Below are 27,922 nucleotides of genomic sequence, written 5' to 3' on the forward strand. Positions count from 1 at the left end.
GATCTAGTTTGTACCTTACAATGAATACTTCTTCCATTGTCCCACAATGCACTGGTAACTCCCACAAACCAGTATAACAACTGTGTTGGGCAAATACAGTTGCAGTGCTTTGCTATACTGCTGTGCATAGCCATAGGGAATCAACACAACTGAAATAAGATTGCTGGTGTGGGTGCCACAAACCAACGACACATGCGCCAGCCCTATCTTGATTACATACAGTGCAATTCTCCATTGGAGAGGAGGCTACACAGGCCCAGATGCCTTCTGGTGTTGAAGGAAATATCAGCCAGAGGGTACCACTTCCTTGGCTTTACTCCTAATAACTCCCCACCTTTCTGCCCCTGCTTAAAGGTTAGTGAGCATCAGACTCCAGCAAGAGGTGTCCCTTCATTAGAACTCAGCGAGGCTCTCCCAGCCAAGGCATCGGGGTGAGGTGATTGTGAGAAGAATTCTGGCAATTGAGAGTGTTAATTAAACACACGCTCACTGGTGTATTAGGTGCTTTTATGTGAAACAGCCTAGCAGAAGGTTGTATTTCTACATTAACTGTGTCTTGTTATTACTGTAATAAGTAGGAGCTGCAGAGATGGAGGAGGAAAGGCAGGTACAGCTGCCGTGCAGGTTAATGACAGAGGAAGAGCTCAGCTAAGCAGGCTTTATAGCAGACGGAATGAATAGGACAGGGGGATTGGGTTCTGATTCTGGCTACTCCATTGAATCACTGTGTGTGGCTTTGGGTCAGTCACTCAAATACTCTGAGCTTCGGTTCACCCAGCTGTGAAATGGGGGTAGATAATACTCCCCTCTCTGGGGTATAATTAATGTGCATAAGGCACTTTGAAGTTGTAAAGCACTATGTGAGTGCTAGGTATTATTACTGCCATGAACTGGGTAGTGTGTAAGTGTCACCACTACCCCCTGTTGGACAGAACCAGAACTAATCTACTCTGTGTCATAATCCCCATACTTCTCGCTGATCAGAGATTCTCCTTTAGTTCAACTGGTTTATGGAGCACAGGGAATCTGAGTTCTGTCCCTGCTGCTCTTATGGAGTTCTGAAAGGCCACAGCAAGCAGCATAGTGACACATGTGGAGTCCTAAGGTTGTCACAGGGTTGATAACATTAATGTAGAAAAATACTGCACCCAGTAAAAATGTGCAGGGTTAGAGGAAGACACTTGCAGACACAAGAACCAAATCTGGCTGGCTTACTTTACCATGTTAACTGTGTTATTGAGCTCTGCAAAGACAAGGCGGAACATGGAGTTTGAATGAACTGTGCAATAGAAAATACAGCTGGATTGTGAGACAACCACAGACGCAAAACATGGGGAGGGAGGGTGGGTGGGATGAGACAGACCGAAAGAGCAGGCTGGATCAGGGGAGATAGAGCCTTGTTGGCAGAGAACTCAGAGAAACCCAAACGTATAACCTTTGCATAGCTTCCAGTGCTTCTGCAGTCTTGCAGAGGAATGGTTTTGCTCCATGAGGAGGAGAGGGAGAGGGAGTGAGACATTGTTTTTTGTATGATGGTAGCCCCAGCTGAGATTAGGACCCCTTTGTGCTAGGTGCTGTACATAGATACAGTGAAGGTCCCCACCCCAAAGAGCCTGCAGTCTAAACAGACAAGACCACAAACTGTGAGAGAAAGGAAAGATTTGTTCTATCCATTTTACCCATGGGGATCAGAGATACTGAGAGATTCAGTGACTCACCCAAGGTCACACAGGGCAGAGCCAGAAACTAAATGCAGCTCTTCAAAGTCCCAGTCCAATGCCTTAACCATTAGGACACTCTCTTTTTCATAGGGCCAGATCCTTGGTTACATGGCTGTAAATCCAGAGGAAACCTGACAGAAGTTGGTGGGAGTTGAGTGCGCTCAGCACCTTTGAAAATCAGGCCTTTGGTGTCTCAAGTTTGAAAATATTAGGCTTTAACCTCTTGTCTGCCTCAGTTTTTCCACCTGGAAAATGGGGATGATATTTACCTAGTTCAGAGCTGCTCAGATTTAATTTCCTTGTACAAAGGCTTTGAGATCCTCAGATTGAAAGGGCTTGCTTAGAACAACTGAGTGCTAAAGGCCTGAGCCAAACCCAAGTGACAGTCTTTCCACTGACGTCAATGAACTAAAGGTCAGGCCCTGCGTTTCAAGGAATAAAAGTCAGTATCACCACTACTTATAGATTCATTGATAAAACCCTAAACTGAGCTTAACATACTAGATAGGTAGGATATGAATTAGCAAATTCTCACACTCAATGGTGATCATTGCTAGGACAAAGCTGGAAGCATTTCCATTTTCACAGGGATCTTGGAATCGATGTGACACGTTTTTCTTAAATTCTATGCACCCCCCCTCCCATTTTTCACACATTAAAGCTGCTTTGGGCATGCCCAGCATCAAACAGGCATGGAGAAGGCAGCTCCTGCACCTGCTAATGAGGGCAGGCTGCTGTTTCAAAGCTCCGAGCCCCTGGCCAGGCGGGAGGGTTTCCCACACCATTCAGAACGGTGATGGCTGTACCCTGGGGCTGTTAGCTCAGTGGAAAATATCGGCAGGCCACTGTGTTCCTTTTGTGTGTCAGTCTGATTTGGGGCAAGCTGTCGTTGTGCCCTAAAAACAGCAGGAGCAGGGACGAAGGTGGGCCAAGCCATGATGGCTCAAAGCCATGGGAAAGCTGTGGAGCTGATACCTTGCGGGCCCCAGCAGTCCCTCTGCCAGCTGCAGCATGAACTGTACTGTGTGTACTGTACTCCTGGCCTGGGAGACTGACCGAAGGGTCAGTCCCTTTCCAGGACTGCGGGACTCCAAGCTGCAATGCCCCTCACAGGAGGGAAGAGACAGGGCTCGGCTGTATTTCACGCAAATGGGATTTGTTACGGAGGCTGCCTGCTGGACGCAGACAAATCCCGGGGGTCTCTCTGGCTCTTGAGCCCCGCAGCCTGTGCTGCCTGGGGTCACCACACAGGGTCTCCCTAAATCCTGGCCTGGATTTTGCCATCTTGGGAGGCACTGCTGAATATGGCCTGGATATGTTGCTGGGCACCCAAGGCTGCCTGACGCGGCTGAGGTGAAAATTTTACGTGGATCCCCCTTTTTACTCTTCTGCGGCTGCCAAGCTGTTCTGTCTCCCCGCTGGTCTGGGGTCCCCTGGAGGAGCGCTCTTTGTGCACTGTGCTGGCTGCCTCCCCGATGACCAAGCTGTCGGTGGCACCCGGGCTCGGGGATGAAAATAAATTCACTTGACTTTGAAGAAGTCGCTCTTGCCCTTTTTTGGAGTGAGACCAACGCTCAGCGGCCCCCCTCGTGGGCTCGGTCAGGACATCGGCAGGGTCAGGGCTGGGGATATGCACGAGGCACCCCCTCGCCTGTGCTGGTTTTTCTTTTTTGGGTGGCCGGGAAGCAGCATCAGGATAGCAAGTCCCACCCCAAGGGACTTGGTACTGCCGCCCCCAGGGCACTGATGTACTTGAGTCACAAACCCACAGCACTGGATCTCAGTCTGCCCAGCTGTCTAAGGAAACTTCCCCTTGCATTTGCCACAGCAGACTCCTGTCTCTTCTGCTGCCTGCCAGATGGCTTCAGAGCCCCAGAGAGGGGAATGATGTCACAGGCCCTGGTAATGACCCAGCAGTGCTGTGTCCTCCCCCCTTCTTCCCCCCAGTGTACTGCTGGGAATGTTCTCGAGCCCACTTCATTCACAAAGCGGATGTACTTGCCTCTGCTTGTAAGCGTCTGATTAAATGTGGGAGGTGCCCACTGGCTGACCCTGGGAGGACGCCAGCCCAATGGAGATAAAAGGCTTTTCAGAGCGTGGATTCCATGTGGGTTTTGAACTCTTTCCCGGTACCTGGGAAAGGAGGGTTCTCTTATCTATGACTGCTCTGGAGACCGGGCAAGCTGAGCGGGACTGCAAGCTGAATGGATGCCAGACGGGAAGAAAGAGTCCAAGAGCGTTCTGGCCAGCCTAGCACACCACGTACTTTACCTAATGAGATTCCCCTACCCCAGCAGAGTCTGAAAGGCAGAGCTGCGGGGGAAGCCTGCAGCAAGAGAGAGGAAGAGAGCTCAGGGCTGCCAATAGGGGTGGGTTGCATGGGCTACTGTCGCCTCTCCACCAGCTGGGACAGTTTTGGCCTCTTGTAGGATGTGCCCGCCCCACGTGTTTAGGGAACAGCCGCCAAAGGCACCAGAATATCTAGCACCAGCCCTGGCAAAGAGCCTCCCTGACGTGTTTTCAAAATCGACGTCTTTTCCCCCTGCGGGGGCTGGCCAATCCCAAATCCTGTTGGGAACTTAAAACGGAATCATGTCATTTCACCTAGAACTGCTGCAGGGATGCACTGTCCAGAAGGCAGAGGGAAATCTTCTGGGGTAGGCCACTTGTCTTCACTTTCAAGGGCCATCCTGGCCTATTTCCCCCCCACCACCCATCATCTCTCCAGATGTTGACTCCTGCCTCTGATCCAGCCAGGGTGCAGCCTACATCGTCCATTTGTTACATTTTCAAACAAGCACCTTCGTGCTTTCCCTCTGCTTTCCTTTCCCCCTGCGCCCCCCTTATCCACCCCAGGCCAATGCATGGGAAGAGCTCCCAGTCAGCATCCACAAAGCCACATTGTCCTCCTGGAAATCCCTTCTTAAAACTCCCCTTTTCTGTGATGCCTTCAAGAAAAATTGGCAATGGTTAGCTGAGAGCACTGGCCATCCACCTGACCAATATAGGTCCCTCGTTTCCTTGTGCTCCCTGCCTGTCTGTTGTCTCTTGTCTAGACTGTAAGCTCTTTGGGGGCAGGGACCGTCTTTTTCCTCTGTATTTGTACAGTACCAAGCACTGTGGGGTCCTGGTCCATGATTGCATCTCCTAGGTGTTACCATAATACACCTAATAAATAATAACAACGCTGTAACTTCTTGGCCTTAAGAATGCCGATCAACCTAACTTGTCCGAGGTACTAGATGCACTGTATATCCATTGTGACAGGTTTCAGAGTAGCAGCCGTGTTAGTCTGTATTCGTAAAAAGAAAAGGAGTACTTGTGGCACCTTAGAGACTAACAAATTTATCTGAGCTACAGCTCACTTCATCGGATGCATTCAGTGGAAAATACTGTATTTTCCACTGAATGCATCCGATGAAGTGAGCTGTAGCTCACGAAAGCTTATGCTCAAATAAATGTGTTTGTCTCTAAGGTGCCACAAGTACTCCTTTTCTTTTTGTATATCCATTGTTAGTGGTGGATTAGAGAAATTCTGTTGGCTCAAGTTCTGTGTTGGGTTCTAGCCCTCCTATCCAGGGAGGAAATGCGTTCATGTTTCGGGACATGGGCCAAACGCTAAGTAATGGGGTTAGAAAGAAAGTTTCTGGGGGGACAGATTGTTCCATAATTGTCCTTGGTGGCGTTTCTTGCCTTAGTTAGCCCTGGCCATGGCTGGAGGCAAGATGCTGGCGTGGATAGATCATTGAGCTGATCTGGTACGGAGGATCTTGAATGGGAAAAGAGTAGTCGCGACTGTGGAGGTTTGAGGATAACCTTGAAGAGTAGGGAGCATAGTGGCTGAGAAAATGAAGGTGCTAAAGTATTAACATCTCCCAGAAAGCTAAACAATGGAACTTGGAATTGCCTTTTTTTCCCCCCTCAGTGCAAGGAGGAGGCAGCTGGAATGATGGGGAATGTAATAAATGATTACCTGGCTTTGAGCTAGCAGCTGGGTGAATGCTCTCATCCCACGCTGTCTATGTTCATGCACTCCTGTCATCTGCTTATGAGGGCTAATGGAAATGAAACGACCTGAGTCCGGATTTCCAGGTGTGGATCTGTTTTGCCAAATGTAGTTCTTAACACGCTGTCACGGGGCTAGAAAGGAGAAGCCCTGGAACCCAATCCCTCCATTGAAGTCAATGGAATTACAGCCAGATCCTTGGGCAAGCAGGAAACAGTTTGTTTGAACTCTTGTAGCAAAGAAACATGGCATCATTGAGGCATCAGGAATCCTTCACCTTGGAGAGGCATGAGAAATGCATGGCTTTTGTCTGAGAATGAAATTTCTCTGACACTGGCTGTGACGAATTGTTTTGCAGTGTCTGTGCCCTGGGCTGCAAGGACCTTGGGCGAGGAGTGGGGGCGGGCATGGCATTTTGCCTTTCAGTCCTTTTAAAGACTTGAATAAATGTTTACACAATGACACTTCTTAGGCGCTGCACACCTGCTCTAATTAAAAGCAATTTGTTTCCTGGAGCTCTTTATTATTCCTGCCGTGGGAGCCCCTGTTGCTTTCTCAGAGGCAAGACTCCAACTAATCTCCGTCCAATTCTGCCTGCACACTGCTCCTGCTTTTCCAGCAAAAGCCCCCAAGACAGGACGGTAAATAATCTTTAAGGCCACATTGGGAAGGGAAGCTAGGAAGGTTCAGTAAAATACTTGGGCTATATGTCTCCTCCGTAAGGGGGTGAAGGCTAAAAGGAATAGCTTGTCAGTAACAGTTCCTTGTGATTGTGTCTCCTTCCACGGAGAATCCCTGAAAGTTTAAGAAATATTTGATCAGGAAAAAAAATCCCTTTGAAGAGGAAACCAATGAATTCTGCCCATGGTCTGTGCAAGCGTTTACTAGGGAGAAGGTTATGGAGCTGTGTATTAGCCTCCTCCCCTTTGTATTTAAAGACAGCAGGTGGGCTTAGTATTAGCCTGACTCTGTAACACTCCCACTGATTTGAGTGGGAGCAAAGTTAGGGTGGTGTGCGTGCTTCTGGAAATCCCACCCAGCATAGGGTGGAAGCGAACACGGTTTGGGCAATTCCCAGTGCTCCTCCTCCTACAAAAGGCTGAGTACCACCTGCATGGGGCGGACCATTCTCAGCGCCCATTGGGCACCAGTTCACCGTTTGCTTGTGTGGTCATGTAGCCCAGTGTGGCATGGATGCAAAACTCTACCATTCTGAGTGGTTAGCATTTTCCACTCCTTTTGATTTTGCAAGGTTGAAGGGAAAGATGTACTGAGCTCATTGACTTCAGCAAGAATGGAGGAGAGCCAGGGAGTGACCAGATTTTCCATTTCGTGGCGAATTCTGCCCTTCCAAAAATTTTTTCCAGTCTGAAACAGAATGAATAAAAACAAGCAAATGAAAAAGAAAGTTTTCTGAAAAAAAGTTTGTTTCGGGTCAATCAAAATATTTCCTTTTGATTTTGACCTTTAAAAATGTTTAAAATAATTTTTTATTAAAAAAAAACCAATGAATTTTGTTTTGAAAAGTCATTTCAAAAAATGAAAAATCAAAACATTCCATTCTGAAAAAGTCAAAACCGGATGATGTTTCTACATTATCAAAGCACTTTGCGGGTTTTTTTTAAAATGAAACTTCATCAAAACTGACACCTTTTTCAAAACATGTAGATGAAAATGGTATTTTTTGTTGAAGAACCATTTGGACAAAAATGTTTTGACCAGCTCAAGAGTTGAGGGTGCTTAGCAACTGGCAGGAGGCATTCAGTGCCTTGCAAGACCAGCCCCAGTCACTCAATACGACTTGCAACCTAGCTTTTGGGGTTGACTATCATCGCAGTACAGCTTGGCCCCTCTAGGTGAGGCATAGCATGGTGAAAAGGCTCATCACAGAATGGATACAAAGCTTGAATTCTCTGCCCATAGTAAGAAGTAGCTCAAAGTTGTAAATTCTTGAGGCAGGAGTGTAAGAAGCCAAGAATCAGATGAGCATGGAGGCTTAATGGAAAGAGAATCAGTGCTGATGTGCATTGATGAAGCAAATGCGGGGAAGTTCAGCTGCTTGGAATGGTGTGAGGCAAGGGACAGCTGACTGCAAACTAACACAGTATTTAGAAGGCAATGTTCATAAGAGAGGTCAGGTTTTGTACAGGCTTTTATGTATGTTTCATTGACCAAAGCCAAAGCATCTCTTATTCTAATTAAATGCATGTCATTCAGCCAGCGCCACTGCTGTGACGGATGCTGGCAATTAAATCAACAGTATGTCTCTCCTTTTTATATTCATCCTTTTGCTCGGCAATCCTTATCAGAGCCGAAGTGGTGGGTACTTAAGGTCATTTTTTGCTTTGGGAGACATTCAAAGCAGAATAAAGCCAGAGCTAATAGTTAACAGGTTTTTCAAATTTGATGGGGAAAATGATTGGAGTCCCTCCCATTCAGACCTGAAGTCTTCTAGAGTGGCTCTCAGTGGAGAATTCCAATCTTCCTTCAAGTGATTTTCTTTCCCTTAATCAAGATCTTCATCTTGTGATTTCCAACAAGATTTGCAACCTGCCTCAAATCTCCCCATTCCATTCTACATAATGACCTTTAATTTAGATCCCCAGACTGTCCCCGTTACGTGCCTAGAAGGAAGTGGTTCTCCTTCAATCCCATCATGGAGACGGGCTGAAATTAGCAGGACCTTGTCAAGATGGCTTTCTAATTTGTTTTGATTAAGTCAAATTGTGCTGCAGCAGCAAATTTGTAGTGTAATAAGGACAAACGCTCTGAGGGATAAATTTTACTGTAGAAGGTGGAATCTTGATCTTGTAAGATCTTTGAGGGGAAAAAATATATAATGGAAGCAGAAAGATGATGAAGCTTAATCATTTAAAGAGGTATATTAAATGCAGCATTTGCACAGTGGGAATTCAAACCATGTTGATAAATCATTTTAAACAAGCCCTGTGCCTGCTAATGGTGAGCTGGCTTGATAACGCAGTGAGTTGGTCTGTCTATCCATGTAAACGTTCTGTTGAAGGATGGTAACAAAATCAAGCAGGACTCCAGTTAATCAGGGCAGTTAGGCCAACTGGGTTGGCTTTTCCCCACGCTTGTGGTATGTAGACAGAGATAGAGACAATTTAAATACAAAAGATGCATAGATCCTTGTACTCAGATGGTAGAAACCAAGATGGCTCCAATAAAGTCTATGAAGCCACACTGATTTACAACAGCAGAAAATTTAGGTCAGCAGAAGAACAAAAGGAAGAATGATTGCGAAAGAAGCACAGTGAGAGACAAATAAACAGGGAACCTTGGGCATGTCACTTCCCGTCTCTTTGCCTCTGTTTCCCCACATCTAAAATGGGGATAATGATACTGAACTTCCAAGGTAAAATCCTTTGAGATCTATGGTTGGAAAGGACCCCAGTAATTGTTATCATTATTACCATGAGAGTGCAAAGTATAATTAATATTAATAATAAATCTTTTGTTGTTTATTATTATTATTGTCCTTGTTCTTTGTTGTTAATAGTTTTTTGGTCCATTTGAGGAGTTGCAGTTGGAGATGGTGGTGGGCTATCTAAACAGAGATGCTCACAGTAATGGGGTGATTTCTGATGCATTTTATTTTCACCCAATCTAACAAGTTTTTACATCTTGCCAGCTGATCTCATTTAACCAAACCCAAACTGGTGCTAGAAATTACCCAGAAAAATCTGTGTGAAATAAACAACCTGCAGAGTGTGAGGCATGTGCGGGAAGACGGTTGTTAGGGAGAACTTGAGGAAAAGCAGAGGATCTGGAGGTGGCTTCAAGCCACTCTTCCTCATCGTTTGACAGCTGATATTGCAGGCCACTGCTGGATGTTCTGGTAGCCAGACCTGGTGTGACTCCAGTTGACTTCAGCAGAGTTTCACCTTCCTAAAACCAGCTTGGATTCAACCTGCTGCCCAAGATAAGCAGAGCAAAGGAAGTGCATTCGGTGTTCCACTGCTCATCGCCGTCTGCCTCCGCTGCTCTTCCCTTCCCATGTCTTTCTGGGTCCATGCTGAGCTAAAATGATTCCCAATAAACTTTGGCCAGAGCTAGAGTGGAGAGGGAGGATGGAAGGGGAAGCTGAGAGTATGGGGGAGTCTGCGTTTGGCAGAACTATGTTAGTCAGATTTTGGTTTGGCCGTCCATTACTGCCGCTCCCTGTTGTGTCCATCTTCCTCCTCCTCCTGGCTGCCCTCATCCCCCTCCTCCTCTATACATCCCTCTATGTACAAGTCAGGACTTTCTGCTGCCACAGTCACCCTCTGCATGCAGAGAGGGCAGGTCTTATTCCAGGTCTGGGTTAAGAGCCATTGGTCTATGCATTTGCTGTGATAGGCATGGGAGCAAGACAGGATCTTCAGCATGTCTCCCTTTTCATATGTCTCCAGGCAGATGGCACATTCTGTGTACTTGGTGCCTCTGTTAAACGTGTTGGTGGGGGACTTCTTCCCCTGCTCCTCTCTTCGTGGGTTCCTCCTCTTCCTCCAGATGTGGTACCCCATTATGTATTTCACAATGAGCAGGATGCCTGTCACTGCGGCCACCAGGATGCTAATTGCCCTGCAGACTGGAAGAATCGGGACATGGGAGCAGTGTCCCAGCAGCTGCAGCCGGCACCTGCAAGCACGCGGGCAGGCGTTCCTGGCATCCTCCTCCCAGGCGAAGTGATAGTATTCAGGGACAAGGATGACGTGAGCTCCTTCCTCAGAGCGGCAAACCTTTCTCAAGAGCTCGGAGGTTGCTTCCCCAGTGAAGACAGAAGGTATCTCGATCCGCTGCCCAATCTCTTCCATGCCAATTGCCATATCCACAAGGGCTTGTGAGTTCACGTTGTGCACGATGGCAGCTCGGTACCCGGCTTGCTGAGCATGTCGGACCTTGGCACCAAAAGTGCAGTCGTAGCGGCGGATGAGCACAATGAAGGCCATGGAGGAGTTGCGGGGTGCTGGCGGGCTTTCGATAGGGTGACAGGCGTTGGCAGGCATTGCCTCGATCAGATAACCTGTCAGTCCCTTGCTGGGGAGTGGAGGCCCAAAGAGTGCAGGGAGAGCACTGAAATCTTGGCTGGTGGAGTTACGGTTGTAAATTGCACGGATAAAGGCTTTGCCGTTGGGCACCAGGAAGAGCAGGACTACAGTGGCCATATGGAAAGGAGACGGGAGCAGTGGCCGCATGCTGGTTGCTAGTGGAGAACTCTCTGTACCGGTGCTGGCTTGGGTCTTGTCTAAGAGGAATCTCTGGCTTCAGAGGCCTTTATGGGGAACAGTGGACTGAAGGTGACTACTGGATCTTCCATGTGTCAGAACAGACTGGACCCTTCCCGCCGGGCAGTGATAGCAGCAGGACTCGACAAGATGTAGTGGGTGTTGGGTTATACCCAAGCCTTCAAGCTTCTGGTTGCAGCTTCCTTTGCTTGTCAAGCTGGTCTGTTTGCTCCCAACTGATTCTTAGCTTCTGCTTCCAGCTGCCAAGCAACCTTCCAGAACCTTCTCCCCAGGTCCTTATGACCTCACTGCCCAGCTGTCCTGCAGCTGCGGACATTTCTCCTTTCTCTCTCCCTGGTGACTCTTCTCCTGGGCAGGCTGGAGTCACCTCCACCTTTGCCCTCTGTGCCTGCTATCCCCTCTTGCCTCCCTGATCCTTCCGTTCTCTGCCTCCCTCTGTTCTCCTCCCCTCTCGAGCTTCCCTCTCTTCCCCAGTAACTTCCTCTTTCCCGTTCTTGGTTCCACCCCACCTTTGTTTCCGTGTCTCCTCCACGTCTCTCTCCATGGCTCACCCCTTGGCCCTCTCTCCTGCACTGTCTCTTATTTAGGGTCTGCCCCTTACCTGGCTTTTCCTTTGGTCCCACTTTGCCCTGTCACCTCTCTGGCTCTTTCCTGAGTCCTCTGCTCCCTATCTGCCCCTGGTTCCCCCTCTCTCTCCCTCCGCCCCAGCCCCAACACACTTGTCTGGTTTCCAATCTCTTCCTGAGGAGAGGCATATAAATGATCAAACCCACCACTGAAGCTCTGCCAGAAATGGCTTGGATGAATGGTAGCTTTTCTTCCCTGGTTAGGGCTGGCTCTCGGCAGACCCTTTGGCCTTGTCCTCTGCACCATAACCGTGGCATGGGTCAGATTGCAGCACGACATGTACCTGTTGTGGCTTAGTGCTGTAGAATAGACTTCTCGCCCGGCCTGGGTTACATCACTGCTTCACTGCCTTGTCTAGTATCTCTCTCTCTTTCTCACGTCCACCCCAGCCCTTACACCATATTTTTCCCTCCCATCCTGTTTGCAAGTCTCTAATTACAAGTTCCCATTCTTTGGCAGGGCTTGAGGCATTTTTAATGGGAATCCCCTGAAGAGGAAAGAGGGGGAATCTGTTGGGTCATCCCCATCCACTCAGGAATGCAGATCCCGGCTCATTTTGTAGTGTAGAGGTAATTCCCTGCTCCATCTGTGGGCTTGGAAGGGCTGCATTTCTTATTATTGTTTCCATCTATGCCACGTACCCAGTTCCAAGACAAATCATAGGGGATGACTTGTGACTAGTAGTTATTTTTATCACAGTAGCACCTACAGGGCCCCAGCCAAGATCAGGGCCCATTGTGCTAGGGGCTTTTGGCACCAGGGGGCTACTACCTCTGAAGCGGATCTTTAATGGCTCCCAATGGGGCAGATTACTGTCATACCAGTGAAAAAGGTCCACAGTAATTAACTTGCACACACTGCAGTTCATTTGAGAAGGAATTCGAGAAACAAGCGGTAAAGGGTTACATTAAGCACATAACTCCTATGTTAGACATTTAAGAACTATACATTAAGAGCTATACATTCCTCTTAGCGAGCCTCTCTTTCACAAACATACACAAGCAGGCCCTGTGCTAGCCTCACACAGTTCCTGCTTGGCAAACAGAGAAGGTGGTTACCAATTATATGGATGACTTCTTCTCTCGAGGTCTGTCTCCGCAGTTCTCTAGTCTGTCTCGGATTCCCTTGAGGCCAGGCCTTGGCTGCCTGGAAACCCCTCTGGTCACAGTCCTACTCGAGCCCACAGAGCAGAGTTTTGGCTACTCTGTCTAGCAGCTTCTTTAAGCGTCAATTAAGGAATCCCCGCTCTCTCTCTGATAGTAATTTACTTTGCTTGATTCTTACACTCTTTTTCCTCAGAGGAGTCAGATGTCTCAAAAGCATGCCCAGTGAACGTGTGGTTATTACTTTTGTCTGATTAGTATTTTAGAAGGGGCTGTGTGTGTGTGGGATGGGGGGTACCGAACAAAGACCACTCCATGTTTACTCACTCATCAATCATTCACTCTGGCTCTCTTCATGGTGTCCTTGCTGTAGGGTCACTATAACCAGGTCGGCCTGTGCTCCATGCTGGAACTGTGTGCATGTGATATTTACTTTTGCACAGGCCCATATTTGCCAACCAATAGGTTCATTATCAATCGCACACGCAGGATTTGTCCATCCTTTATCACATCTGCTTCTGCTTAAAGGGAGCCTGCTCCCAGGATCCTCTGCAGTTCTTCAGCCATGTTTAAGTCGTGTCAAGTTGTGCTCACACCATTCATTCAGTACGGCACCATCCCAACAGGTGCTGTACATACAAGAGAAACAGTCCCTACCCTGAAAAGTTTGCAATCTAAATAGGTAAGAGTAGGAGGGAAACAGAGGCACGCAACTTGCTTGGGATTGTGCAGCAGGGTAAGGGAGGAGCAGGAGCCAGGAATAGAAAGCTACTTCACAAGGTGCTGTGAGGATAAATGCATGAAAAAAGATTTGAGACGTGCTCAGGGCTAGCCCGGGAGATGGGATGGGAGGAGGTGGCTTAGTAACTAATCTTCATCTTTTACAGTGGGTGTAAAATCAGTCCTTGTAGTAAACTGGTTGAGAATAAATAGTTTGAAGCTAGTTAGATTTGCTATTGGCTCAGCTCACCATTGCAAATAGAACTGGAATACTTGGATGTTGGCTTTCCGAATACGTATGTGGCTCTAAAGTACTGAACAGCAGGCAGTTCCAGTGCAAAGGTAGGACACGAAGTAAGAGGAAGGTCCTATCCAGAGATGGTGGAGAAAAGTGGTCAATAGGATTTATAGCTGCAATTGTATAGCCAAATTCTGCTCCAAGTTACACTGGCATAAACCCAAAATAACTTTGGCTGTCCATAAACGACAAAGTGCATCAGGGACCTTAATTTTCCATGTTTTTTTCAGTGTTACAAAGTGTGGCAAGGGGTGAGTGGGTCTTGAAAATCACCCAAACATGTGTTACTTAATTTATGGACAGGCCCTGGAGTTCAGTGGAGTGACTCTGCATTTACACCCATATAAATGAAAGCAGGACTTGGCCCATAGAGTGGACTTTGGATCATGCAGCAGGACTAACACTGCTGCCAGCTATGAGCAAATGCACTGGAGCACATCAGAGTGTGACATCTAGGACCACACAAGAGCTATGAGAAGTGGATTTTGTGAGCCAAACTATTTTTTTTTCCAAAGCACTGATTCCATTTCCCTGTGTTCTTAAGCAGCTTCAATCCATCTTACTGCATTACAGAAACTGTGTTGGTTGTTCTACTGTAGTGAGTAATAACAACTTGTACTTTACAGATTACCCCAGAGAACTATATCCACGGCTTAGCTGTACCACACATTAATGAGTGCAAAGACACCTTGATTTGTGACAATGCATAAAAACTTCTCTGAGAGCAGAGAGAGAGAAGTGGTGCGGATGTAAAAAGGCAGAGGAGTGGGTTAGAAAGAGGGGGATTTGGAGGCAGAGAAAGAGAGGAAAGGAGAAAGGGGTGTGGATTGACTCAGTACAAATTTCAACAGTGGAAGAATGGGCTCTGGAAATTCAGGAACAGAGTTGGAGGAGAAGGGAAAAAAGAAAAAGAAATGGGGTCTTGTTGAGGGCAAAGAGAGATGGAGCAGGAGATAAGCCTTAGGGAGAACAGGGGAAACACAAGTTGTATGTTTTCATACATACAAAGTGTATGGGTGACAACCAGGGGTTTTGTTCATGAAATTATCTGTCTAAGTCTCCCTTTCTCTTGCCCTTGCACTCCCAATAAAAAAGCCCTGCTCAGTACAATGAAATCAGAGTTGTCAATGCTAGCAATCCCTGGCCCCAAACCCAGTCATGACAAAGGGAATTGGTGACTGCATCCAGAAGGTAAAGCTGGATTGGTTCGCACTGACCCCAGGTTGAACCTCTTTTGTTCGTACAAAGAACGCAGGGCTGAGGGTTGCCTTCCCAATCTGTCTATGCAGGTGTAAGCTTATATGAAGGGAGGTCACATAGGACTTAATTGTGACTCAGATTGGTGATGCTTGGAGAATCCATACCAGTCACGAGGAAGAGAGAGAATCTCTAGAGAGGCCACTGAGAATGAAATGGAGAGTAGGGAGGGGCACTGAGGCTTGATCGAGCATCATTCCCCAAGTAGTTAAATTCTGCTCCAGTTTCCAAGGTCTTTCCTTTTACTTTCACCTCTCCCCATTCATGTGGACTTATAACCAATAGAGCTAGTTGGAAAATGCCATTTCAACAAAACTGTTTGGTTTTTTTGTTCTTTTTTTTTTGAGAAACTGTATTGATTTTGACAAAATTTCATTTAGGAAAAAAATGGAAAACTTCAAAAGTGTCAAACTGTCTTGTTTTTTGAAGTTTTCAGAACAAAAATTTTGATTTTTTTTTGCTTTGAAATTGTCTCTGTTTCATTTATAAATAAATAAAGGGTTGAAATCAAAATGAAATGTTTCAAATTTAGCTAAATTAAATGTTTTAATTAACCCTATCCTAAATTATTTTTGGAATTTTGTTTTGCCAAAAAAGTCAAAATTTTTGGCTTTCCATCTCGATTCAGGACCAAAAAAAAAAAAAAGGTTGACATCTTACAAAGTTCCCTGGGATGGAAATTCTGTTTTCTGACCATGTCTAATAATCAGTGAGCAGGAAGGGTGAAGAAAGGATCCAACCAGAAGGATCCAATCACCAGCAGAGATGGATTGCATCCTGTTTGCAGTTGCTTCCATGGAAGAAATCACATTGGTCCTATTCTTATTGAAGTCATCGGGCACAGGAGTGGACTCTAGGAGCTAAAACCCACCCTGCACGATGATGGATGGGCATGTAGGCAAAATCTGCATATTGCAGGAGGGACTCCAAGCTCCATACAGCCTTGGTGAAGAGTAGGAGTCGCTGGTTCTGCATCCCAAGTTGATTCTCTCCTTCCCCATCCCTCCTCCCCCAGTGGGTTATTAGGGATGCAAGGCAAAATTCTCGGCTGGTGTAATTCCACTGAAGTCACTAGAGTTCTGCCGATGGGGCATGTGGCAAATCCCCTTTAACTATAGTAGATATTATATGTCAGTCTTCAAGGCTGAAATTCACTCCTGTGCATCAGCCATCACAAGACCTATCCATCACTTATGTCCCACTTAAACCCTGAGAGTAGTTCCTTTCTTAGTGTTGGCTCTTTGCACAGGGATGAGTTTCATCCTTACTGAAAGGTTGCATTTAGGTGGCTGATTACCCTGTATGTAGCCTGAATTGCTCCCTGTGATCTATAGCGCTGGCGCTTTCTGGTTGTCTAAGTGCGATAATTCTCTGCACTGGGTCAGGTCATCAGCATTTTCTTCTGTGGGTCTGGTAAAACTCCTAGCAATATAAAAAACTGCACGCACACACGCGTGTGCACACACACACACGCACATAAGCCCTTCAATAAAATGCATGAGAAAAATGACAAAAATAAAGCTCTCACCAATGAGATCTATAAATCATTCTTTGGTTCTGTGCTTGAGTCTGGTTATTGCTTAATAGAATATGCGCGGTGAAGCTTGGTTTATGGGAGCAGGGAATATGCCAAAGGGGGAAACAGGGCTCTTTGACAGGCAGTTGAAAATATTGTAGAGCCTTCTGACTGGATCCCATCTATATCTCACTTAGCAAGATTCTATTTGTCTCTGACTGGATCTTTTGGAACTGATCGCCTTCCAATCTCTTTCTGCCTGGGAATATTTCCAACAGGATTCCTCTTTAGCTCTGCTTCTCATTGGAGCTGCAGCTGGGAGGGAAACGGTTTTCCTATCCCACAAAAAGTTTTTGAGATTTTGATAAATGTTCCTGTCTCAGATCAGGACAAAATGTCAAAATATTGACGTTTTTCTCAAACCAAAAGTCTGAAAAAGAAATGGTTTGGGTAGGTCGCAACATTTTGTTTCAATGTTGATCATTTTAAAAACATTTTTTTTATCATAATTGGCTTTGTTTTCAAAACAAAGCATCATTTTGAACCAGAAAACTGGAAATTTTCATTTCAGGAGTTGACAAAAAAAAATCCTCAAAATTTTATCCAATAGAAAAATTTGTCAAAACCACCCGTTTCCCATGCAAAGTTTCAGTTTCAACCAATTGACATTTTCCAAAAATAAAACAAAAATACCCGTTTTGATGAAAAACTCAGGACCAGCTTTCTGATGGGATCTTTCCTGTCTCCCCACTGATTACAGGATCCCTCGCTATTGTTTCTGGTTGGCTCCAGAACACCTCTGTCATTCTGCTTCTACGCTGGGCCCTTGTTTCAAATATTTTCGGGTTGTTGTGGCCTTTTTGGTATGGAAGGTGTTAGAAGTCAGTTAAATGTAGAGGTAAAAACGGTCTCTTGTTTGCCTCTACTTCGGTTCTCAGTTCAAGTGGTGAAATGGGGACTCCTTCCTGGTAATTGCTCTGCTCTCTCTTAAAATTGCTGACTCCCCTGTGTGGCTTGCTGACATTTAAATTAACAGCAATTATACCAAGCCAGCAGATTGCATGGATTTCAAGGAAAAGAGGAGAGAGCACGTCCAGAAGATGCTGTAATATAGCTGCCTGCCTCTCTGTACTCTCCACATAAGCCTTGCCCCTCCTTTTCCAGCCCCTCCTCTAACCATGCTCTCCCCAACTTCGCTCCTAACCGATGATTAAACCAGAACATTAATTGAACTTGGTTTCACTGTCACGCTGGCCAGATCCTAAGCCAGGGTAAATCTGAAGACAGACAATGGAGTTTCACCGATTTACTCAAACTGAGACTCTAGCTTCTCCATATTTTTCTCTGGTGCATTCTTTCTACAATTTATCCTACATACTGGTTGTAACTTGGATAAAGCAATCTCTAAAGAAGTTACTAATAATCAACCTGTGGCAAATAGGAGCACGTCCCATCCTAGCAATAAGCCAACCTGGCTCTGCAGACAGTTATTCATATTTGATGGAGGGTGGCAGATCAGACAGCTACAGTGCAGGAGGCCAAGGCATCTGTGGCAGACGCTTTAGATTTACAGTGTGATAGTCTTTGATAATGGTAAGCAGAGTGGAGAACCCATCTCTTCCTTTTGTGTCCAGATCTTGCTTCTCTTGAAGCATTTTGGGCCAGTTCAATATCCCGAAATAAAACATTTCCGTTTCAGGAATGTCAGAATATTTCCCTTCAAACGAAAATGTTGAAACGAAACCTTTCAGCGTTTTCCAAATTGAAATTTTTCAGAACTTCCATTCCATGAAAAAATTCAGCATTTCAACATTTCATCCTATTTGGGATGAAAACAAAAGTGGGAATTTTCGGTGGGACGGAAATTCCAAATTTTGTTCAGCTCTAGTTATGACTTTTCCACTCAGCTAAACACCTCACTGCATTTATCCATGCATTACTCAGCTGGATTACTGCAATGTGTCATACCTTGCGATACCCTGAAGCTTCAAACAATGTAGAATACAGCAGGATATTTTCCTGCTTTCCATATCACAGCGCACCTGTGCTCTGTAGGTCGCACTAGCTCGCTGGTTACTTTTGGGTGCAATTCAGGATGTTGGCTCTCATCTATACAGTGCTACAGGGACTAGGCTCTGACTAGCTTTGAACCCCTGCCAAAATCTTACAAAGTTCTTAGTGATTGTGAGTGCCAAACTTGAGACATGGGCTTAATTTTCCGACTGCGTTTTCTGAAAATCAAGCCCTTTTAGTTGTCTCAAAATAAACACCCAAAGTCACTAGCCTCTTTGGAAAAGGCCATAGACCTTCATTCCTCCATGTGACCCTGATGGTTGAGATCTCTCAACAGCCCAATGACCTGAATGCTGACAACTGGTCGAGGGATATTCACACCCAGTGAAGAGCCCTTGGCTCTGGTACTGGTGTAACAGTGCCTGTTGATCTCTCAGTCCTGGTATGTCAGGCCAGACTCTTTTGCATGAAGGGTGTTAATGCATAAATGCATTTCTATGCTTTATTGTTTAGTGTGAGATTGGGGGCTGATGATGATCAGGAGAGTGTCTCTACATGACCGGCTAGCGTAGCTGGTCATAGGGTATTAATTGACTGTGGACTGAATCCGTTGCTGGTCTGTGGCTTTTTCAAACTGAACAGGAGATGCACTCAGAGGGTCTCCAAAATGAACAAATTGCTCTTCCTGTAACCAAGAGAGAGAGGAGAAGAATATCTGATTTGGGGCATGTTAGTACATAAATCCTGCCCTTCTAACGGTGTTTAGAAATGCTTGGAAAATGACCTGAAAAACCCTGGAGAGCAGGAGCTTACATGTACCTGTCATGTCTGCCTCTGCTGAGTGCATAGAGTGATCAGCCAGCCTTCAAAATGCAGCCGATTATGCAGCCCTTGGAAATGTTTTGTATCTTTTCTCTCTGCCCACCTGCATGGAGTAAATCCTACTTGAATGATTTTCACCTCCAGTCGTCACCACCCCCTGTCTTAAGGGACCATTTTAAAGTATCCTCAGAGTACCCCTGTACAGTTCGGCTGCACCTGTCACTACAGACTAACCTGTACTCTGCAAGGAATTGTTACTGGGCTCTTGAGTTGCTGCCAAAGGGTAGCTCAGGTGAGGCAGCGTGGTTCAGGGGACAGAACGCTGGCCTGGAAGCTAGGAGAGCTACGTTCTAATCCCAGTTCTCCAACTGATCTGCATCAGTCACTTCAGCCAACAGTCAGGTTCTGTTTCCCTGTTGTTCTCTTTAGGTTGGAGCTTGTCATGACAGGCAGTGGCTCGCTATGTCTACACAGCATCCCGCAAATGGGACTCCAAGCTCAGGTGGGGCTTCTATGCACTGCCACAATGCAATTCCTTAAACTAAGATTCACTGTATGTATTTGTGTATGTCTATTCCAGCTAGACAAAAGCAATAGGAAATGTGAGTGGATGGGGACCAGAAATTCCCAGGAACTTAATGGTATCAAATGCATTTAATTTCCCCCAGCCTAAGGAGAGTTACATTTGCAGCAGACATTTTATGCCTTTTATTGTGGGGAGTGAGAGAAAGGAGCCAAAACAGAACTGAGCTAAATGCTTCTCAGTAGACAGACTGGAGCTAGTGATGGGCAAAAGCTGGGGGCCGTGTGGCTTGGGCTGATATTGGTTTGAGTCTATTACTCAATGAGGGTCATTCTCCAGCTCATCAGACCCTTCCTCAGTGTCCGCACTTTGGTCGTCTTCTTCCTCTCCCTCAATATACTCGTCGTCATGACCATCTTCGTCTTCCCCATCCTCTGCATGGTCCTCCTCTCCTGCCGCTTGCTCCTGTGGGTTCCTCCCTCCATGCAGACTGACATCCTGAGCTTCAGCTGTCACCTGCCGCTTGCAAAAGGGGCAGGTTTTATTCCTGGGCTGGGTGTGAAGCCAGGTGTCGATACACGTGCAGTGATAGGCATGAGAACAAGGGAGGATCTTCAGCTGGTCTCCTTCTTCATACTCAGCCATGCAGATCACACACGTCTCATACCGGTCTCCCCTTTTGAAGGTGCACAGGGTTATCTTCCGGCCCTTCGTGCACCATCGCGTGCAGACCACAAGCGGGATGGTGCAAATGATCACGTTGATTATGAACCCAAACTCCTGGAGGACATAAAGAATGACGTGGTATGCGGAATATTTAAACATGCGTGGCCAGTGCTGCTTAGCAGTAGCCCACATGGAGGGCGTAGCAGCATCCTGGCAAGAGTTATGAGGATCTTTGGGTGCTACCAGGGTGACATAAGCACCTTTTTCATAACGTGAAGCCCTTCTCAGATGCCTGTAGGCTGATTCCCCTGTGAAGACAGACTGGATCGCAATCTGCTGCCTGATTTCTTTGTCGTCAGTTACCATGTTCACCAGATGCTCTGTATTCACGTTGTGCACGACAGCGGCTTGGTACCCGGCTTGCTGTGCGTGAAGGACCTTGACACCAAAGGGGCAGTCAGACCGACGGATGAGTGCGATGAAAGCCTCAGAGGAGTTGGAGGATCCCGGCGGGCCTTCTATAGGATCACAGGCGTTTGCAGGCATGGCCTCGATCAAGTACCCCATCAGCCCTTCACTTGGGAGGGGTGGTCCAAAGCAAGCAGGCAGTGCATTGTAACCTACGCAGGTGGAGCCGTGGTCGTAAACCACACGTCCGAAGGCCTCCACGACGGCAACGTCCACGAGCAGGAGCGCGGCGACCACATGGAGAGGGAGAGGGAGAGGGAGCGGGGGCCTCATGCTGAACGCTGATGGGTATCTCTCTGTGCAAGTGCCCGGGCTGGGCAATGAGGAAAGGCGTAACTGTGAAGGATCTTAGGAGGCAAACACACACTTATCAGCCTGTCTGAGTGGTATCAACATAACGTTCCTGGAGTCTTTGCAGAAGACAGAAGCAGCAGCAGGATGATAACTATACCCCACCTCTTCCCTGGAAGCTTCTGCAAAAGGCTTCCTTCAGTTCACCATGCTGGTGTGCTCATTCCCTGGGCTCCACCCTCTCTCTCTCTTTCTCTCTTGCTCCTTGTCTCCAGCTGCTAGGCAACCTTTCCTCCCCACCTCCCCAGGGCTTTGTGACATCACCCAGTGACTGCTGCACTTCCCCAGGACTTGGTCTCTGTAACATCACTGCCAATCTGCCTTGCACCCTTCTCTCCTCCTCTCTTCCCTAGTTCTCTCCTGGCCACCACTCTTCCATCTTTCTTGGACCCAGTTCTGTCCCAGTCCAACCTCTGGTAAGTTATCAGTATTTCCTGCTGCACTCAAGGGGAGTTGCTCACATCCTTCTGAGGGATAAATGCCCTTTCTCTTGACAGTCCTCCCATTGCAAACGGAAATTCTTCACCTTGGGTATGGATGTGATGCCTGGAGAACACTGCACAATAGGAATGATCTGTTAGGATCATCCTCTCCCATGCGGGAGGGGAGATATCAGCCCAGGTTGGTTGACTGAATTTGCTTTCTGCTTTAAAAACAAAAAGCCCCACCTTTTTCTTTCTACGAGTGTGATCCTCTAGTGGACATCAAAGCACCTAGAGCTACAAGGCCTGAGCTTTTTGTCATTAGATAATGGAAATAAATAATCTAAACAAGTTAATCATCATTCAAAATAAAACCAGCAGAACTTGAAATGACATCCATCTGTCCATCCACGCAGAGTGAAAAAACCCAATACACTATTGTCGAGACTCGCAGAAGCACGTAGGTTCCATTTAAGGAACCAAAACAAGGGGTCAGATTTTCCAAGTGCGCAGAACACTGGATTTATGCTGGGTGTTGACTGAGCTTTTCTGAAATTGTGGCCTCGGGTCACAATGGGAGCTTCTGGCCACCAAAAGATCTGGCAGTGCTGCCAATTCTCATGATTTTATTGCAAGCCTCATGCTATTTGTTGTTTACCTCAAAGCTCCAACTGCTGGAGTCAGGGGATTGAAAGAGAATCTCAGCTTTCATTTAAATTTCTAGCCCTCATGGGGGCAGAGAAAGATTTAAAATGTGTCCCTAAAGGCTCAGAAACTGGAAGGCGAATAAGAAGATCCCAAACATTTATTACTCAGAAAAGTCTCATGATCTGTAAGCCAACCTCATGACCTTTGGGTGTGTTCTGACACATGAATTTTGAAAGTGTAGGGCTAACAGTGCTGCTGGCTCTGCTGTGGGAATGGAGCACTTGAAATTCTGGCTTTGAGCTCTTTGGAATACCTGCCTACATGAGCCTGATATCCAGAGGTTCTCAGTCTCCCACTGAATTCAGCTGGTGCTGTGGATGCTCAGAGTCTCCTGCACTCGGTCCCTAAAGAGCTGCACCTTCAGTGGGCAACTCCTCGCTGAACTATCCCCTTTAAAGTATCCCCAGTGGTCCAATATGGCTTTGTTAGCCCTGTAGTTAATTAAAGACTCACCTGTACTAGGCAACTGATTGTTACTGGCCCCATGGGCTCTGTGTAAAACAGGTTTCATTGTATATATTTTCCTCCTGGAGAAAACCACAGGAAACGTTAGTGATCTGTGTGTGTGTGTGTACACCAGAGACTTCCAGCAGCTGTGATCTCAAACTCATTTTATTTTCCCTCATCTAAAACGTTTTACACTTGCAGAGGGACATTTCAATGCATGTCCATGTCCAAAGGTCTATTTGGCAACAGTCACTTGCTGTTTGCAAATTGGACAAGTCTTACATTGGGGCTGGATGAGGAGCCATGAGTCTATGCACGTGCCATGATAGACATGAGAACAAGGGAGGATCTTCAGCTGGTCTCCTTCTTCATACTCGGCCATGCAGATCACACACGTAACATATTTGTCTCCCGTTTTGAACGTGCTCATGGTTATCTTCTGCCTCTTCCGACACCACCTCATGCAGCCCACAACTAGCAGGGTGCACACGATCATGCCGATTGCCATGCCAAACTCCTGGATGAAAAGAGAAATCATGTGTTTGGAGCAATATCCAAACTGGAGATCCCAGTAGTGCCTAGCAGTGTCCCCGATGGAGAACTTTGCATTGTCCCAGCAGGGATTATGATAATGTTCAGGTACCACTAGAGTAACATGAATGACTTTTTCAGAGTCCATAACCCTTCTTAGCTGCTTGGCGGCTGATTCCCCAGTAAAGACGGAAGGAATTCCAACCTTCTGCCTGATCTCTTCAACATTAGTCACCATTGTCACCAGTTTCTCTGAGTTCACATTGTGGACAATAGCAGCTTGATAGCCAGCTTGCTGAGCATGAAGGATCTTAACCCCCAGCGGGCAATCATGCCTACTTATGAGTGCGATGAAGGCTGTCGAGGAATTGCTGCCTGCTGGTGGCCCTCTGATAGGGTGACAGGCATTTGCAGGTGCCGCCTCAATCAGATAACCCCTCAGGCCCTCTCTTGGGACAGGAGGCCCCAGGCATGCAGATAACGCTCTAAAATCTATGCAGGTGGAGTTCTGCTTGTAGACCACGTAAACAAAGACTTCAGCCATGGGCGCCTCTAAGAGCAGGAATACAGTGATCAGGCAGAGAGGCATCCACAGCAGAGACCACATGCTGGCAGCTGCTGGTGGTCTCTCAGTGTGCTGACCTAGTTTCTATCTAATCACAGCCGCTGGCTTCAGAGGACTCTATGGGGAACAGCAGGAGAACTCAGCTCTGCTCATCTTCTTTGATGTCATCAGTGAGACATGCTGAAGCCTTCTAAGGCAATAACAACGACAGGACGAGGCGGGTGATTGTCTCCCAGTCCCTTCCCTTAGAGCTACTGTTAGCAGCTTCTTTCACTGCATAGTCCAGCTGGGTGGCTCCCAGCTGATGCCTCCCTTTCTCATTAGCTGCATGCAGCTGCCCAAGTCTTTGTGACATCACTCACTGTCTGCTCTGCTTTTCCTGGACCCTGTCTCTGGGCCCCAGTAAGAGACAAGGCTTTTGTGCAAGGGAGGGGGAGAGAGAGAGAGAAGGGAAATTCGGAAGTGCCGAAAGCAGAGAAGTGAGAAGACTGAGATGAGATGCCATCCAGCCCTGACGGTGGAAGAAGGTAGTAGCAACCCAGCATTCCTTAGTTCTAGACGATGACAGGAAGCCGCAGGAACCAGAGCCTCTTAGAAGGCATGGGCTAGTTGTGAGGTGGACCCCTGTGAGGCTGGACAGACACCCTAGTGATGGGTGCTCTTATAAAAAGCCTAGGCAGCAGGGTGGTCTTGTGGGAACATCTGAAGGACTAAATAGGCCTCTAAGCTTTTGGGTGAGTTTATTCTAAAACCTGGAACCTTCCTTCATTTCTCATTTGACTATTTGCCCGTTTGTGCATATTTTTACATGCTTGTGCCGGGTTTGAGGCATATTCCTGTGCGTGTTTTTGCAATATTGACGCTGGGTTGGGTGACATCATCTTGTATTACAGTAGCACCTTGCGATGCCAACCAAGGTCAAGGCCCCATTATACCAGAGGTTGTACGGACACACAGTCAGAGAGAGAGAGTCCCTAGCAGCCTCCCCCATTCTCCAATTCATCTGTGATCAGATTGGCAGAGGGTCTGGAGAGTTCATATGCAACTGCAGGCAAGGAGCGAAGCTTCGTTCCACGTATAATCCTGCAATCGAGGAGAGAAGCATGCAGCACAGAGACCAAATGGCTCATCGGATTTCAAGGAGTTTATTTTATTCTGTTTTCCTTAATACTACCCTGATATTACTTTTTGAGGTCTCCAAGCTCCATAGGTGTTACAGTCACGGCATGCATGTAAGACAGGGAGGCTGAGCAGCAATTAGGTCCATGAGTGGATTTGTCTTTAGAAATGATCATTCTTATTGCTTCATATTAGAGTAACTCGTCGGGTATGTTTACACAGCCCGTGACAGCGAGCCTCCCAGCCTGGGCCGATCAGAAGTGACCTTCCCAAGGCCACACAGCAGAGCCAGCAATAGTCCCAGTCCTGTTCCCTAAGTGCTGGCCTGCACGCCCTCCCCTATAGAGTGGTCTATAATAGGAATAACTGGGTTAGGAAACCTGATAGATCTTTCCAGTTTCTATGACATCTGTTGCAACAACAGCTGTTGCACAGAGAAGTTGTTACACCAGGGTGGCATCATAGGTTGGGTAACTAGTGCCATTAGCAGGAAGGTTTTTGGCACTAAGAAGACTGGTTGGATTAGACCCTAACTAGAAAGAGGGGATCTGGGAGCAGAAGGGGGAGTGGGGAAGGGACTGAAGCAGAGAGGAGGCCAGCGTTTGGGGGAAATGGACACAGGGCATGGAGCAGCAAGTGTAAGGCTGGAGGGACAAGCGTCAGAGAGGAGGGATCTTTTCTGGAAGGCAAAGGAGAAGTGGCTGGAGAGCAGGAGTGAGAGAGAGGGGAAATGAGGCCAGGGTTAGCGTATGGAGAAGGGAGGGTCTAGGGGAGTGAGGAAAGGGAACAGAGATTGAGATTTTCAATGGAGCTGAAGGGAGTTAGGCACCGAAATCCCATTGAAATTCACTGATGCACAAGGTTTGCAAGAGAAACCGCTCGAGGAACATGCTGCATTCCTTACAACCAGCGTTTAGGATAAACTGTATCTCCTCAAACCTGCCCCCCCCCCCCCCCGCACTCCCAGATATACTCAGTGAAAACCTGCGTGAGTCATGCATGCATGTGTTAAATATGTTACAGCCACTCCTGGATGTGTCCTCTACCCATATCCTCTGGGGTCTGTGCAATCTACTTCCTCAGTATAATTGCGACTTATTTAAATGTCAACAAGCCACATATGGGAGGCAGCAGTTATGTGAGAGAGCAGAGCAATTACAGGGAACCGGTCCCATTTCACCACTTGAACAAAGATCCAAACTAGAGGAAAGGAAGAGACCATTTACCTCTCTATTAACCGATCACTTACACTTCCTATACTATTCTCTTACAATCCATTGTTGGGCTGGAACCCTCTGTAGAAGCAGAAACCCAAGACCAGATATTGCTTTAACTTATCCCAGTGGAAATCCTGAGCGACTCCTGTGAAGTCCAGGGAGTTACTCTGGATTTACACCAGTGTAATTGCCACCAGCATCTAGTTCACAGGAGACTGGTCCTGCCAGGAAGACTCAATCAGCAACTGAGATATCGAGGTGACTGGCGCTGTCATATGGACATCGCTGTAACTCTAGCAAAGATTGTATTTCTGGCCTCAGATCTAACATCAATTAGAGCTGTTTCAACGGTGAAATAGATCTGGATGTTTTATTCAAAGGCTTTTGCAGCACTAGAAAAGCAGCCCAGCCAGGTGTGTGATGTGGGTTCATAACTAATGTGTCTCATTGTTCTTTATTATTTGCATTATGGTTGTATTTAGCATCCCAGCGGGGTGCATATGTATTAGGTCCATTATCCTACATTCTGGACTATGCTAGTTCTCTGTGTTTATACTGAGCTCATAACGCTAGTGGCGAGAGCTGATACACTGGAATAAAATGACTGACATTCTCCTGGCTTTCTGGGGACTTCCCTATTCCTCACTCCCTGCGCTCATAAACCTAAATTCACTGCATGTATTATATCCGCCAACAGCCAGCTTCCAATGCAGACTCATAGCTAGGGCTGACTGGAAAACAAGAATTCCATTTCACACACACATACACGAAAATTGAGTATTGGGCCTTGGTTTTCATTCTGCATTGGAACGAAATCTAGGCCTATTGAATGTTTTATTTTTGCAAACAAAGAAAAAAAAAACAGCAAGAGACCTAGCTCAGGATAGCTAATTGGTTTAGGGTGCTTACCTGGAACGTGTGAGAGTCTGGTTCAAGTCCCTGCTGTGCCTGATCTGGGGCCCTGTCTCTCAATCTCACCTGTTGGTGCTGTTTCACTTTGTATAAATAAATGTTAATTGGGGAAGAGAGTGTAGCCAAGTGGTTAAGGCACCTACATGGGATGTGAGAGATCCAGATTCAAGTCTATGCTCTAAATCAGACAGTGGGCTTCTGGCTATTCTGGGGTTTCTCTCTCTCTCTCTCTCCATCTTGGACCTGAGAAACTTTCTCAACAAATTGGCATTTTCTGAGGAAAAAACATTTGTCAAAAATAATTCCTGACCACCTCTCCCTATAGGTCTCTTTTAGCAAGAGGTGGGGTGTGTGTAGTATTTCATAGATAAAATATATATTTTTACTATTCAGTGGGATGGTTTTTAGGATTATGATGATTTGTCATACAGGGCTGGGGCGGGGGGGAGGCTTTTGATGATCTCCTGGTAAATCATAGAATGATAGAATCATAGAATATCAGAGCTGGAAGGGACCTCAGGAGGTCATCCAGTCCAACCCCCTGCTCAAAGCAGGACCGATCCCCAATTAAATCATCCCAGCTAGGGCTTTGTCAAGCCTGACCTTAAAAACTTCTAAGGAAGGAGATTCCACCACCTCCCTAGGTAACGCATTCCAGTGT

The 27,922-nt window shown here is 46.8% G+C and overlaps 2 protein-coding genes and 1 pseudogene across 2 annotated transcripts; all 3 read right to left on the reverse strand.

Annotated features, from left to right (window-relative positions):
* Positions 1-9,896: 9,896 nt before the first annotated feature.
* On the reverse strand, positions 9,897-10,925 carry LOC140903404 (E3 ubiquitin-protein ligase RNF167 pseudogene; annotated as a pseudogene).
* Positions 10,926-20,173: 9,248 nt separating this feature from the next.
* On the reverse strand, positions 20,174-21,262 carry LOC140903421 (E3 ubiquitin-protein ligase RNF167). Its single transcript, XM_073324714.1, has one exon. The coding sequence runs from the start codon at positions 21,260-21,262 to the stop codon at positions 20,174-20,176; it is 1,089 nt and encodes a 362-aa protein (XP_073180815.1).
* A 1,890-nt stretch (positions 21,263-23,152) lies between these two features.
* On the reverse strand, positions 23,153-24,055 carry LOC140903115 (E3 ubiquitin-protein ligase ZNRF4-like). The gene has a single exon (XM_073323896.1). The coding sequence runs from the start codon at positions 24,053-24,055 to the stop codon at positions 23,153-23,155; it is 903 nt and encodes a 300-aa protein (XP_073179997.1).
* Positions 24,056-27,922: the final 3,867 nt, after the last annotated feature.

This window comes from Lepidochelys kempii, chromosome 25 (genome assembly GCF_965140285.1).
Source record: "Lepidochelys kempii isolate rLepKem1 chromosome 25, rLepKem1.hap1, whole genome shotgun sequence".
In the NCBI taxonomy this organism is placed as follows: domain Eukaryota; kingdom Metazoa; phylum Chordata; order Testudines; family Cheloniidae; genus Lepidochelys; species Lepidochelys kempii.